The sequence below is a fragment of the Myotis daubentonii genome, chromosome 6, assembly GCF_963259705.1.
Source record: "Myotis daubentonii chromosome 6, mMyoDau2.1, whole genome shotgun sequence".
Classification (NCBI taxonomy): domain Eukaryota; kingdom Metazoa; phylum Chordata; class Mammalia; order Chiroptera; family Vespertilionidae; genus Myotis; species Myotis daubentonii.
Genome location: NC_081845.1, coordinates 62,568,129 through 62,583,394, shown reverse-complemented (window position 1 = coordinate 62,583,394; position 15,266 = coordinate 62,568,129). Strand labels below are relative to the sequence as shown.

Below are 15,266 nucleotides of genomic sequence, written 5' to 3'. Positions count from 1 at the left end.
TCATCCTGAGTTGTGCTAGGAAGAGGTGACTCCCGTAGTTAACCATGACCGGCAGCTTTCTTAGGTGGGAATCCCCCAGGTTGCTGCAGTTCCCTGAGAAGGTGTTTTGGGCTTTTAGCAAAATGTAAGCTAGTTTGGTTGTTGACTATATTTTAAAAAATCTCTTAAACTCTGCATAAGTGTTGCTCTGATGGGAAATTAAAGCTCTCAGATTGTGAAGCAGGAGGTGCACTTGTTCTTTGCTTTTTGATGTAGGAAAAATGTAACCTGCATGTCTTAGGACTCTACCTTTCGCATAAGGCGATCCATAGATTCCAAACGATTATTTTATCAAGTGTGATTTTAATTTGATGTTTGTGACCTCAAGGTTGAGCTGCAAGTTTACACAAACAAACAAACTCCCCTAAACTCCCGCCCACTTGTGAATGGAAGTCTTTTACCTGGTTCAATGTCGAGAGAGTAGCTGTCTATTTCCAGATCAAGTAGTTGGGCTGCAGCAGAACGGAAATCCTCCAAGACCCGCTGCACCGCCTTGGTGAGGTTGTAGGGCACCGACTTAGCAAACCTCATTTTGCTATTCACAACCACACTCCCATTTCTGAAGTTAAGTATTTCAAGTTGCTTAAATCCTGTAAGATTGGATTGTAGATACGGAACCAGCTGCAAAATAAAAGATGGTTTACTCATAAGTATGTTCTAAGCGCTCAGCTGTTGCTAATTCTGTTCATACTCACTTCTCATTATCTGAGGCATACATTTCCACTTATTTGTTTATTTTTGTGTGTTTGGATTTAACGGGAGACCAGAACACCACTACTTAATGATCTATTTGCAGTGATCATGTCCCACATTTCCACCTTTCTGTCTGTGTATTGAGATGGATGGGCAGTGGTGTTGTTCAGAATGAGTTGTGAGAACAGAGGATTTTAAGAACCCAGGCCAATGCTATCAGCAAAGCAGAAATGCCAAGTTCAGTTTTGCTTTTTTTTTTTAAATCGAAGTAAATAAAAACATGTTCCAAACTGAGCTCCGGAGCGGACTGCCCTACGCCTGTGTAAATGGGCTATCTATTTGGAAGCTACCAGCTTGAAATGACCCATTGAAACAAACAACAGCTTAAACATCAGCTTGTCTGTTTATGCAGGCTGTGTTTCACGGTCAACACAAACGCGGTACGGTAGAAATAGCAGGGAACTGGCAGTCAGCCCTGGAACTGTTCCCAACCAGCTGTGTGACCTTCACTGAGACACTTAGCATTGTGTTGTACCTCAGTGCCCTTATCTGAACGGTGAGGGAGACGAGAAAGTGGTTCCCTAAGAACCTTTTCCAAACTACAATGTAATAATATAAAAGTAAGCCCCAGGGCAATGTACTTCAGGCTTCCACACCTGCCCTCTTATGAGCCAGGGCCATCCATGAGATCTCTTTTCAGAAATGTTTGAAACTCAGCAATACCTGCCTTGTTCTGGGCCCAGAAAGTGAACCTCTCATCCATAAACTGACACCTCTGAGCCCAGGGAGCATACAGGTGCAAGCTGCAACCTCCCAGGCACAGCCCCACCCGGCTTTGATTTCGTCCCTGTGCCTTACCAGAATTTTGACTATGACCCTGATCCCCATTCTTATACACTCCCCTTGCTTCAAGGTCATTGTGAAAATTAAAAAAAAAAAAATGAAATGAAATTTTACACAGAGCTTGGAACTTCTTTTTCCAATTTAGTCTCTCGTGATTTTACCTACTTAACTTTGAATTCATTTTTTGTGTCTTAGCTCTGGGGGGAATTCCCTGTCTTCACCTACTGTGCAAATGACTAGCTGCTTTTTTCTCCAAAATCCATCCGCCTCCTTTTCATGAAAAAGAGGATGCCTAGCTAGAGACCACATTTCCCAGCCTCCCTTGCAGCAAGGTGTGGCCACGTGACTAGTTCCCACCAATGGAATACGAATGGAAGAGGTATGGGCAACTTTGGTATCACTTGCTTAGGAAATTGCTTCCCCTGGTCTTTCTCTCTTTCCCCTTCTCACAAGTGGAAATGACCCAGCTGTGACTACGAGGAAACACCATTGGGGCTGACAGAGTTACAAGATGTAAGGAATGTGGGTTCCTGGATGGTGTAGAGTGGAGCTGTCCCACCCACCAAGTGAAAGAGAAATGAACTTGTATCGTATTTAAGTTACTCTATTGTTGGTTTCTTCATTATGGCAGCTCGGCATGTACCCCAAGGAGTACCCTGTGCTAGGTCCACTGGGAGCCCATTCCCTGAGATTAACCCAATTACCTACTCACCTCATGGTGGGTGGTACTGCGGGTTAGACTGCACGGTCTTCCTTTAAAATTCACTTGAAGAATTAGTTTTTATGTGGTTTTAATTTATACAACAATTTAACTTATGTGAAGCTTACAAATATTTTTCTGTCATTTTCAGAAATTCAGCATTTCTTACTGTACATGCATTTCTTATCCCACGTGTAGAAACAAGACAAATATGAGTTTGGGGGCGTTTTATAATCTCAGGTATATGCCATCATCTCATTTTCTCTGTTAGGGATCATGGATGATTTAACCATTTTTTAGTTAAAAACAAAAACTGAAGGGGGACTGAACAAAGAGTGTTTACACCTGAGCTCTTGGCCTGCTCTGTGCTGGACCTTCCTAGCTTAGATCCCTGTGGTCAGTCAGCTGGAAAATAGTGACATTATAACTTGGGGAAAGTCTGCTTATCCTGCTTTTAAATCCAAAGCTCAGAACTTGAGAGGCTATGTATTATTCTGGGAAAACTAAATTAGGAAAAACTATAAGGAAAGGTTGTTCAGTATAAGTGTGTTCCCAGGAGTCTGAGTGGCAATGTCTGCTCATGTGTCCACCCGAGAATTCACTTGCCTCTTGGATCTGAATCCATCCCAACACTCTAGCTGAATGCCTTCAGCGACAGCCACATCAGAGGCTTGCCTCTTCCAACCAGCATTGCTCAAGACAGCCTGTGATTATAGTATAAAGTAACAACAACAACAAAAAAGAAGAGACACAGAGAATAGTAAGCAGTGCCTACTCACCAGCTGTGTGAATCGTTGCTCCAGAGCTTGGTACTCCAGAGAGCCCTTGTGGAACAGGGCGGCAGAGAAGGCCACGTTAGCCACATGCAGACTGAAGAACACCACCAGCTCCTGGCCTCCGGTGGCGATGGTCACAGAGCTGGCGGTGATAGTCTGTAAAGCTGGGCCGGGAGTGGTATTCTCCAGGAAATTGTCTGGGGTGGAAACATAGCCACTGAATCCTGGTACCTCAGAGGAGGTGGGAGAATTAGATAGATCCATTTCTTCTAAGCCTTGGGCTATATCTTGGCTGCCTGTGCTCAACGTGCTATCTTCTGAAGATGCAGGCAAACGTGAAATCTCCAGAGCTGATTGGCCGATGGCAGAGTAATCATCAGTGGGGATGGTTAGTGTCTGGTCAATGGACATTATGTCTGTGGCACTTCGATCAGTCAGAGAGAAGATGCTTGATGCAGCCAAGAAAGGTAGAGTTTCTGATAGGGAGGTAGAGGCCGTAGCAGGTGAGGACAAAGAACTGTCCATGGAGAAAGCTCCTGAGACCAATTCATTACATCCAAGCATTCCCCCAAAGAATAGAAAAAAATCCAAAGTTAAAGTTAGCCTTAAAAAAGTAACATTTACATCGATGACTTAATGTCATATTTTAAAAGAATAAGAAATTGGTACAGAAAGGGGCAGGCAACCCTATGTCTAAACCTATGGAGACAGCAGGTGGGTCCCGAAACCATTTCCTTCAGGCCCCAAACTTCTACATGCATAAGACAAAAAGATAACCAATTACCCAGCATTTCTGGAATCACACTCAGCCCGACACAGTACATCTGGGTACCAGGTGGTAAAAGCTGACTAGGTCACCAGCTGGTGCTAAACCACAAATGGCATTGAATATATCTGCATCCCACATCCCCACCTGGAATTCCTAGTCAACTAGCTGTGCAGTTTTGGGCTAGACATTTTATTTACCTTCCAGTCATGCAAGCCTGTATTTTTTTTTTCAGTTGTATCTTTTTGGGGATTCTAGTTATCCTATTTTGGTGGTTTTAACAATTAAAATTTAAATTATGCTTTTCCAAAACTGTATAATCTGACTGAATAACTTGCCAATTTACAAAATGATATTGAAGAGTAAAGGTGTTGGTTACACATATAATTTGAACTTTATATTCACCATACAACTTGCTAAATATTTGGTAATATTTAAAGGTTTTGTCACTTTTACAAGATTATACCTTGGTAATTTTTACCATGATTTTGCATTGCTTTCTTAGGTAAATACACATTGAACTACTAAAGTCCAATCCCACTTTGGTGATAAATTAAAATCAATTCATGTTTATGAAAAGTGGTTAAATGAAACTATCAGATAAGAGATTGGTGGGTTATTAAAATATTCCAATAAACCTAAATCTAGGATCACTGACAATATTTAGGGCATTAGACAGATCAAAACAGGGAGCTTTCTGTGATTACTTCAGTGGTATTTGGGCAAATGTATGGGGAAGCTGTACTGAAATCTAAATGTTAAGAATGATGAATGAACTGTCGGGGTGCAGATATAATCTTTGGACTCTCAGTCAGCTAATTTACTAGAGTGCAACCACCCTAACTGAAATTCTAAGTGATAAACAGCTCCGAGAGATGGAATCCTATTAGGTTTAGTTTCTTAAAATAAAACCTGCCTGTTGGTGAATTGTACATAGCTTTCAGAGAAGCACCCTCTTTTCTCTAACCTGGGGAGGGTGTGTCCACCCATAATCCAGTCAACTGTGAGAAATGATGTTTCTAACAGCCAAGATCTCTCTGCATTCACACTGTAGTTTTATTTAAATCCATTGCCATCAACTGAAGGTTTGTATCCTCCCAATTCTTGTGTTGAAGCCCTGATCTTCAGTGTGACAGTATTTGGGACATTATTGGGATTAGAGCCTTTGTAAGAACAGACATGAGAGAGATGATCTCTGTCTCCCTGTCTCTCTGTCATGTGAGGGTACGGCAGGAAGGCCCTCGGAAAGAGGGTCCTCACCAGGAAACAGCTGGCGACTTGATCTTGGACTTCCAACCCTTCAGAATAGTGACAAGGAAAGTTCTATTGTTTAAACCACCCAGTCTATCATTGGCCAGATTAAATAGTTCCCTGTATTATGTCATGAACCAATAAAAATTAATTTCTAACTCTGTGGCAACTTGACATTAATCATTCACATCCAAAATAAACCTGTCCAAGTTATTTTCCTGATAAGAGCAGCTGGCTATTTAAATGTAGGGTTGCTAGATAAAATATAGGCTTCCCATTGGGACACACAAACTAAAATATTAATTGTTGCTTATCTGAAATTCAAGTTGAATTGGGTAGCTTGTATTTTTCTTTGCTGAATCTAGCAGCCCTATTTAAATGTGATTTGAAAAGACTCCTACTCTTTCTTGGCTTGATATTGAAACTACCAAGTCCATCGTCAATTCCTTTGAAATAAAAGTATCATCTAAATCTTACCACTAGTTATGAATGTATTTTAAGTAATTACATTTTCATCAGATTCTTTTTTTTTTTAAAGGAGAAGTTTCTGGACAGCAGTATCCACAAGCTTTCTTTTTTTAAAAAAGTATATTTTATTGATTTTTTTTTTTTACAGAGAGGAAGGGAGGGGGATAGAGAGTTAGAAACATCAATGAGAGAAACATCGATCAGCTGCCTCCTGCACACCTCCTACTGGGGATGTGCCTGCAACGAAGGTACATGCCCATGATCAGAATGGAACCCGGGTCCCTTCAGTCTGCAGGCCAATGCTCTACCCACTGAGCCAAACCAGTTAGGGCTTCATCAGATTCTTATGTAGAAATTAGGTATGGCACTGACACAGGTCATCTGAACATGAAGATTTTTTTATGCTGCAATGGAGAAGCCCTAAAGACCAAGGCCACTCATTTCATCATGAAGTAAGCAGAAGAAACAGACTCAGAATAACTTGACTTTGTAACTACTCTGTTCAAGTATGTGTGTGTGTGTGTGTGTGTGTGTGTGTGTGTGTGTGTGTGTGAGGTTCCCGTGAGGGTGTGAGGTATATTTATATGTGTGTATTATGGGGTGCTGATTAAAAGCCCAGCTGTTGGATATAGAGTAGAAGGCTACTGTGGTCACTCTCTGGGCAGGGGCCCAATAAAAAGCAAAGGCCACAGATGAAATAGTTCAAACCAAAGTAGATGAACTGAAGCCCAAAGTGAGATAACTGGATAATGGGGGAAGATGGGCTCAGTGTGGGCAGCCAGAAGCCCCACTAGTAGACAGAGGAAGGCCAAGAAGGTGAGCAAGGTGTGAAGGACAAGTGCAGATGAAAGGCTCTTTTAAATTCTGCCAGAAAGGGTCACATATACACATATATACACTAAATCATAAGCATCAAGTGGTCACCTATTTTATGTTTAAAAATCTAAAAGGAAAAGATTTCAAAATCTTATCTCAATTTTCAAGTGCCATGATCAGCAAATTCTTAATTATATATCAAATGAATGGATTCTTATCATAACAAGAAAATTATCTTCTTCCTTTTTGGCATATTATAGGGATAGAACAAGTGTTTATTATTCATTCATTCATTCATTCATTCATTCATTCATTCATTCAACAAATGAATTGATAGCCTACTATGTGCCAGGCACTGTTCCAGGTGTTGGGATAAATAAAAACAAACAAAGGGAAATATATAGTATACCACAGGTGCTCTGGAAGTACAATGAAGCAGGAAAGTGGCTGGGATTTCTGGGTGGGCAATTTATGAATATATGTATAGTATTTGAGCAAGACCTGAAGGAGGTGAGAGAGTTTAGCCACGCAGCAAATGCAAATGGGAAAGCTAAAGAAGGGTGTCTTTCATGTTCCGGGAACAGCTGGGAGAGCAGCATGGCTAGAATGGAGTTCTACACTATCAGTCCAAGTGTGAGGGTGACTAAAGATATTTCAAGCACACAAAGTCTCCACAAATCCCTCCCAGGCAGCCTTTGCTAGAATGTGTTTACCTAAAAGGGTAAACCAAGAGATAGGAAGAAATGGGATACTGAAAATAAGTTAGGGAAATATCCAGGAAGATGGTTAAGGGGTATCTTAGGGAGTTAGTTAACCCAGGTGTAAAAGGCAACTAGTTAAAATTAGATTAGTCTCAAGAGACAGGTATATGGAATGCTCATATCACCAAGCCCTCCAAATTGTACCAAATTTTTAACTTGCCAAAACTGCTGAAGAGTGTGCTCCACAGAGCAAAAGAATAAGCCCAGAGAGAGAAGGCCTGAGATCTAGGGATCTGGGACTCCAACTCAGGAGAAAGGAAATTCTAGGGATGATAGCAAAGGGAAGTTTCAGGCGACAGCTGTCCAAAAAAACCTGAAGAGTAGTAGTCCAGAGAGAAAGAGAAGATCTCTGAAAATTGGAAGTGGTAAGTAACCTGATGTAGAAAACTATACTGGAAAACTAAAATGGAAAATTTGGGAAGAATTGGCAAAAGTACAAAGAAAACTAAGTAAATGAAAAAAAGAAAAGAAGACATTAACTCCAGGAAAACAGAAAGGAAACATAGTTAGAGCAAATAGGTCAACTGTGATATGTAATGTAGGCACTGACTATTGGTTTAATAATAGTTATCACCATATTGAGAGGAGATAGTATTATAAGAAACTTAAATCCTTATTTAATAAAAAGTCAAATAATACAGGAGACTGATAATGCAAAACATATATATATTACTGAAAAATAGGGGAGGAGCAAAATATGGGAAAATAAAAACAAAAACAAAAACAAAAACCCAACCCTACACGTTTGATATCAGAAGTGTTCTGAATAGAGAAATAGTTTTCCTTTCGGTAGCCAAGCCCTCAGGAGCTTTGGCGCCCATGAGCCCTTATGGAAACAATTATCTGATGACAGATTCCAGCTGACTGAAAGATGCATCAAAACAGAGGCCTCTGGAATGTACAAGCTGCGGTAGAAGGCTTGAGAGTAAGCCCTAAATCGATTTAAATGTGGAAATTTGTCCAAGAAGCTGAAGGGTTATGGTTGCAGAACCAATTTTAAATTTATAGACCTTGACAATGGTAAAATACTCACCTAATTCCCAACACTTGGGGTGTGGGAGAGTGAAGGTGGTTGGATTATGAGTGTTCTGATAATTTTATCTTCCATAGGAATACATAAAAAATGCTGCCTAATGCTGATACATAGAGTATAAATGAAATGACTCCATATTAAACTTTTAGGTAATATTTCTTACTAGCCTTTAGGGATCTCTTAAGAAGGAATATCTCATGAAGTAAGGAAATATTTATCTGAAAATCCGCCATTTCTTAAGTGCCATTTTAGTTTCTTTTTCTTCTGTTAAAAACCAAGTAAAATTAAATGTAAAACATTTTTTTAGAATGGTATTACAGAAAAATTCTTTGTTTATAAAAGTATTTCTACTAGCCTATCTTTCAAAATGTATGGAGACACATCTGGGATGATAAATATCATTTAGTTTTTTCTAAGTAGCAACATTTTATTTTCCCTTTTTTGGGGGTAATTTTCTCCATCCTTTAACATTTTATATGATGAGCATATATTATTAAACAATAGTGGTAATTACTATTTTAAAAAAGACTATTGTTTAATCACTCAACATAATATTACATTTTTTTTGTGTGGTGGATAAAGTTTGAGGTTGCTGAAATCTCCAATGTTATTTCTTCTGCTCCATGAAATACATAAATACACATTACATAAATTTACATTTGTATACATTTAAAATGTTTTACTCATAGATGTTATTTTTAGATTTTTGTAAACTTTAGATAACAAATACCTCCTTGGGTATCTGGAATAAATGGAAAATTGCAAATGTATCTTCATATTAATTAAAAGCCTTAAGCAGAGCCACCATAGCAGCAAATATTTTACACCAAATCTTTATTATTATTAATAACATTAAAATAACATCTGGATTAAAACTGAACCAGGTAAGAAACTTAATTCCTAAGCCCTGGAGGACACCATTGTGCTTTCTTACTAGTTTAATTAGATGTTTCAATGAGGTTATAGCTGCAAAATCCTGTCTTAAAATTTTGAGAGACTAGATTGAGGATGAGATAGAAAGAAACTAATTTATTTGGCACCTGTTATGTTCTAGGTACTGTACAGGAGATATTTTTTAAGTTTCCATTTACTTTAAGTCATTTTATAAGCTTCCAATTGATTATACAATCTGCACTTCCTACTTGGTGTGAAATAGTAGAGTCTTCAAACTATCTACCTAATTATGTCTTCTTAAGTGAATAAAGTGGATCACTCAGAGAGATAGCCCAACGCTACAAAGATGAGTGTCCTCTTGACCAGGGGTCATCTGTAGAATGAACTATGCATGTCTATGTATTCTAACATGAGGCATTCATCTGCTCAAATCACACATCAAAGGCACATTTTTTTTTCTCAGTCTGGTATATTACATTTTTACTTCACTAATAAAAATGCTGAGTCTGTGAAATCTTACTAAATTTAAACCCTACCTTATCCTCTCTAATAAAAAAGAAACATGGTAATTAGCGTACAACTGCTACCCTTCCCTTGGCTAATCAGGGCGATATGCAAATTAAGAAGGCGGCCGGGCAGCCAGGCAGCTTGAAACTAACATGAGGCTTGCTTGCTTCAGTGATGGAGGAAACCAACGTTCCTGCCTGCCTTGCCGGCCTCTGAGCCTGCAGTTTGAAACATTGTAATAAATATAGAAGCTAAACAAAACCCCGGAAACCTGCTTTCAGTGAGCTGGAATCTCAGAGCTGGAGTTATACATTGTTTCGATTATAGAACCCAAACAAACCAGATACCTGCTTTTAGCAGCAGAGGCCTCAGAGCTGAAGCCAGAGCTAAAGCTGGCCCAGAATAAAAAGAAAAAAGAAAAAAAGGAGCAGTTGGGAGCTTCAGTCACCCGCGAGCCTGAAAACAGCCCTCAGCCCCTCATCCAGGCTGGCCAGGAACCCCAGTGGGGACCCCCACCCTGAAGGGTGTGTGACCAGTTGCAAACAGCCATCATCCCCTCACCCAGGCTGGCCAGGCACCCCAGTGGGGACCCCCACCTTGGTCCAGAACACCCTTCAGGGCAAACCAGCCAGCCCCACCCATGCAACAGGCCTCTATCCTATATAGTAAAAGGGTAATATGCTTCCCAGCACCAGGATCAGCAGAGCCAAGAGGCCTCCTGGCACTGGGATCAGCATGACAGGGGGCAGTGCCCAAACCCCCTGATTGCCCTGCGGCTCTGTGTGTGACAGGGGGTGGGGCCACAATCTCCCTATCCGCCCTGCTCTGTGCCTGATAGGGGGGAGCTCCCCAACCCCCTGATGGGCCCTGCTCTGTGCGTGACAGGGGGTGGTGCCGCAACCTGCCCATCGACCCTGCTCTGAGCCCAACCAGGGGCTGCACCTAGGGATTGGGCCTGCCCTCTGCCACCCGGGAGCAGGCCTAAGCCAGCAGGTCGTTATCTCCCGAGGGGTCTCAGACTGCGAGAGGGCACAGGCCGGGCTGAGGGACCCGCCCTTCCCCCCGAGTGCACAAATTTTTGTGCACCGGGCCTCTAGTCCTCTATAATAAGGAGCTAATATGCTAATTATACTGAACAGCAGAATGACCATCCAGACCACCTTCTGGACAAAGCCAGGGCTGCAAGGGCCAAGCCCCTTGCACGAATTTCATGCATTGGGCCTCTAGTATAATATAAAAACTACAGAGCTCAGAGCTGCGTCACCCTGATTACTTTCTCTTCATCATGAGTAACAGCATCTCTAATAGCTTTTAATTTAAAATCAGCCCTATGTAAGGAAATTGTGAATATGCATTTGGAAAAAAAGCCCATCGATGTCTTTCCTTGAATTGCTGGTGTCCATAATAAAATTTGTTATTGTCTTCTCTGAAGAAGTGAACATTTTGGGATAAATGAAGTAATTTTGATATGAATTTGACTTGTAGTGATGTACCTTTTAATAGTATGGCCATAGTTCAATTCTGAATCATTTATTCCAAAATTATTGAAAAGGTTGTGTTTTCCAGCTTTGACTTGCAAAGTGAAATAATATATTATTTTTTTCTATTAAATTCATATCTAACTAAGGAAATAATAAAGATTTTTTGTTTCTGATTGTTTATTGCTAGCATATGGAAATACAGTAGATGTGCATGTTGATATTGCAACCTGAAATCTTGCTAAACTTATTTGATCTTTTTTTTTAGGTTCCTTGGGGTTTTCTACATAGACAGTTATGTCATCTTCAAATAAGTATAGTGTTATTTCTTTCTTTAAGATTCTTATGCCTTTTCTTATGTTGACTTCTTGTGCTGATTAGGACTTTTAGTCTGATGTGGCTAGAAGTGGTGGGAGAAGACATCTTTGTCTTTGTTTTTTTATTTTTAGACACACTTGTTCTGTTGCAAATTTCAGGGAGAAAGCCTTCTGTCTTTCACCATTACATATGATATTAGCCACAAGTTTTCTGCAGATGCTTTTTATCAGGATGAGGAAGTTCCCTGCTAATTCTGGTTTGCTGAGTTCTTTATTGTGAATGGATGTTGATTTTTCTCCAATGGCTTTTGTGCATCAATGTGGTTTTTCTTTTTTAGACAGTTACATAGTAGATTGCAGATTGCATTGATTATCTAATATTGAACCAACTTTGCAATCTTAGGAGAACCCATGTTGGTGAATAAAGATTAAGATTATATAAAATGTGATTTTGAGATTGTGAAAGGCACATAAAACCTACCATGGTATGGCAGTTTCTAACATGATCATTGATGATCCTTACTTCCTGTTATTCATATCCTGTATAGTCCCTTCCCACATTGCATGGGGCTGTTTTCCGTAGAATGCTATGGAATAGATGATGTGTGATTTGAGACTAAGTCATAAAGGTATTACTTCTTCCACCTCACTCTCTTGAATCAATTGTTCTGGAGGGCATTAGCAGCCATATTATGAGGACACTCAAGCAGACATGTGCAGAGGCTCACATGAGGAACAACTGAACTGATGCCTTCTTGTAGCCAATTTGCCAACTACGTGAGTAAGTCACCTTGGAAGTAAATCTAACAGCCCTGTTAAGGACTATAGTCTCAGTTGACATTTTGACTGCAACCTCATCAGAGCCCAAACCACTCAGCTAAGTCATTCCTAGATTTCTAACCTACAGAAACTGGGAGATAATAAATGCTTCTTTTGAACTAAGTCATAGAGTCATTTTATATGCAGCAATAGATAACTGATACATATAAAAATCCTTAAAGACCTGGCATTGCAGGATTTAAGTCTACCAGTCTCTGACTCTGGCTTTTACCAGAATACCACAAAGAATCTAGCCCTTGTTTTCAGGGAGCTTTCAGTTTACAGGCATTAAGTATATAATCACAAATTCTATGCCAAGTGCTGTAAAAGAGAACACCCATGGTCCCTTCGGAAGCATAAAGGGAGATCCAACCCTTACTAGCTGGTGGATCTATGCTTGTGAAATGAGGCCGGTAAGACCTGCCCTTTTGGCTTTAGGCATGTGGTGAGGAGCACAGCCAAATATGATATAAAAAGGCAAATTTTAGCAAGAGCAATTCTTTGAACCATAAGCTGTGATTGTTTGTAGAAAACAAACTAGTGGTACATTGGAGATGCCAGTCTGGTTTCAGGAGAGTCTCTTTACAGAACCACCTTAAGCAATTTGGATTGTGCATAGCTAAGATAAAAGCAAGTGTTCATTTTTAAGATAATACAGATATTCCCATGCACATTTGGAAAATTGTTTACTTCACAAAAAGTTTTCTTAAGGATATCATAAAAAACACTGGAGGATTTTCTGAATTGCAAATAAAATAGTCAACAGTTTAAATGAAAATAAAGCTGATTTAAAAGTCAAACATTTTAAAGAATGACCAGATACTTGGTTTGTATGCAGAGTTGTTTACCTACCAGTAAATGAAAGAAATGCAGTACAGATAAGGATTTTAGAGGAATGCTGGAGCACTTTGCGCACAGTACTCTGCACATGCCCAATTAAGAATCATGTTTGGTCTTTGAATGAGAAGCTGACAACTGGTTCAGTTAGTTAGAGGTGGTTGGTCAGTGGTGTGTGTCAAACTCTGGGAGCAGGCAGAGAAGATATGTTTTAAAACAGGGTTCTGTCCACTCATATAATAAGTCCTGTTCAGATTTTCAACACATCTCTGATGTCTTGCAAAAGTTAATGTCATTTTAGTTTGTGTTGGAAAAATAAGATGCTGGCATGGCTCAGTGGTTGAGCATCGACCTGTGAACCAGGAGGTCATGGTTCAATTCCCAGTTAGGGCCCATGGCCAGGTTGCGGGCTCAATCCCCAATCTGGGGTGTGCAGGACGCAGCCGATCAATGATTCTCTCATCATTGATTTCTATCTCTCCCCTCCTCTCTGAAATCAATAAAAATATATAAAAAAATAAATGGGTGTCTTTTCAAGGGTATACTGAGCATCAGCCAGCAGAACTTTGGGGATTATCTAATTGTAGAAAGTTCTGTACTTTTCATTGTCTTTGGGCTATTTTATAATCCATAACTATAGAAAATGAATGGTAAACTAAATAATTCTAGCCCATAGAGATGTAAGCAATTTTTGTCCGATGAAGATGCCATTGATTTCCCTCCTGTGACAGGCATAATTTCAAACATCATATTTTACTGAGAGGTGGATTTTGACCAGTTTTGCAGCGATTTGCAAATTTGAGTCAGCATTCCTGATTGCCCGAGTCAGGGTTTGGCAAACTTTTTCTGAAAGGGCCAAATAGTAAATACTTTAGGCAAATGGTAACTATGGTCTCTATTGCAACTACTTAACTATGCTGTTGTAGCTCTACAGTAACCATAGGCATGGCTAAGTTCCACTAAAACTTTATTACTGGGTGATGAAATTGAAGTTTACATAGTTTTCACAGGTCAAAAATATTACATATTTTTCATTTTTCTAACCTAAACAATTTAGAAATGTAAAAACCATACTTCACTTGCTGGCTGCAGAGAAGCAGCAGTAGGCTGGATTAGCTCACGGGCTGTAGTTTGCTGACTGCTGGCTTATATTTTGTTTGTTTTAGGATTCTTTTTTAACCTGTTGTAACATTTCACTGATTACCTCATTAACTTAATGAGTTAAATAGAATCTTCAACATGTCTTCATTTCATATTTGAGTGAGAACCAAGATTTTACCTCTTAAAAAAAAGTATTCTTTAACATTTACCAAAGGCAGTTAATAAAATTCAATTTAGATATTTGGAGAACATGAATCAGAAGGCTGAGAGAGTCTCTGCCCTGAGTGGATATGAGAACCCTGGGAAGCTTACAGAACTCGACCAGTATCTGGGCTCTTCCGCAGACAAATTGAACGAGACCATTGGAGGCCCTCGGGAAGGCCCTGCATTTGTGAGTTTGAAAAGTGGCGCGGTGATGCCCAGTGCAGTCAGGGTTGAGAACCAGTGCATTTGGAGACGTGGTATATAAAAAAGTGTTGGTAAACCAAAGGCAAATTGCTACTTTAAGATGTACAACATACAGTAAATTATGGATAGAATGCCTGTGTATTAACAATGTTGTGTATTAATATTCCTTTAGTTTAAGGTATAAAGAAAGATCAAACTATCTGAAAGCGATTATAAGTTGACTTAATCAGTCTCTTCTTAAAGTTTTTCTAATTGTTTGGAAATTGGAACATTAAGATTATTGCCAAAGACTTAAGCATACATTTTATTTATTAAAACCTTCCTTCATTCCGTAAGGAATTCGAGGTGGACGAAAGACCTAACGTCTAATAGGAACCTATGAAGCCTTGTGATTTCCACCCCATCTCCTGGCATTCTTAGTTGTTTCGATGGGGAAGATGTTGAGTCTTTGTTAAGCAGGAACTGTTAATACTCCCAATCTCAAAGTTTTAAGTGATTTCATGGTATACTCACTAATTAGATGGCTTTGCTAAAAAATACCAAGTAATTTTATTCCTATCTGACATCTTATACTTTGCAAAGTATTTCTACATATATTATCCAAAATGATCTTCAAAGGTTTTAATACATACTAGAGGCCTGGTGCACGAAATTCATGCATGGGGATGGTGGTGGGGGAGAGGGTGTCCCTCAGCATGGCCTGCGCCCTCCGGGGATGTTCTACTGCTAGTTTGTGGGAGGCGACTGGCTGGGCATTTG

The 15,266-nt window shown here is 39.7% G+C and overlaps 1 protein-coding gene across 1 annotated transcript in view; it reads right to left on the bottom strand.

The window, feature by feature from the left end:
* IMPG1 (interphotoreceptor matrix proteoglycan 1) overlaps positions 1-15,266 on the bottom strand; it is a 119,150-nt gene that overhangs the window by 27,962 nt on the left and 75,922 nt on the right. The window contains exons 13-14 of the mRNA XM_059699709.1: positions 3,055-3,587; positions 441-660 (exon numbers count right to left, since the gene is read on the bottom strand). Of these exons, the coding sequence (XP_059555692.1) occupies positions 441-660; positions 3,055-3,587 (753 nt within the window). The remainder of the gene's footprint in view (positions 1-440; positions 661-3,054; positions 3,588-15,266) is intronic.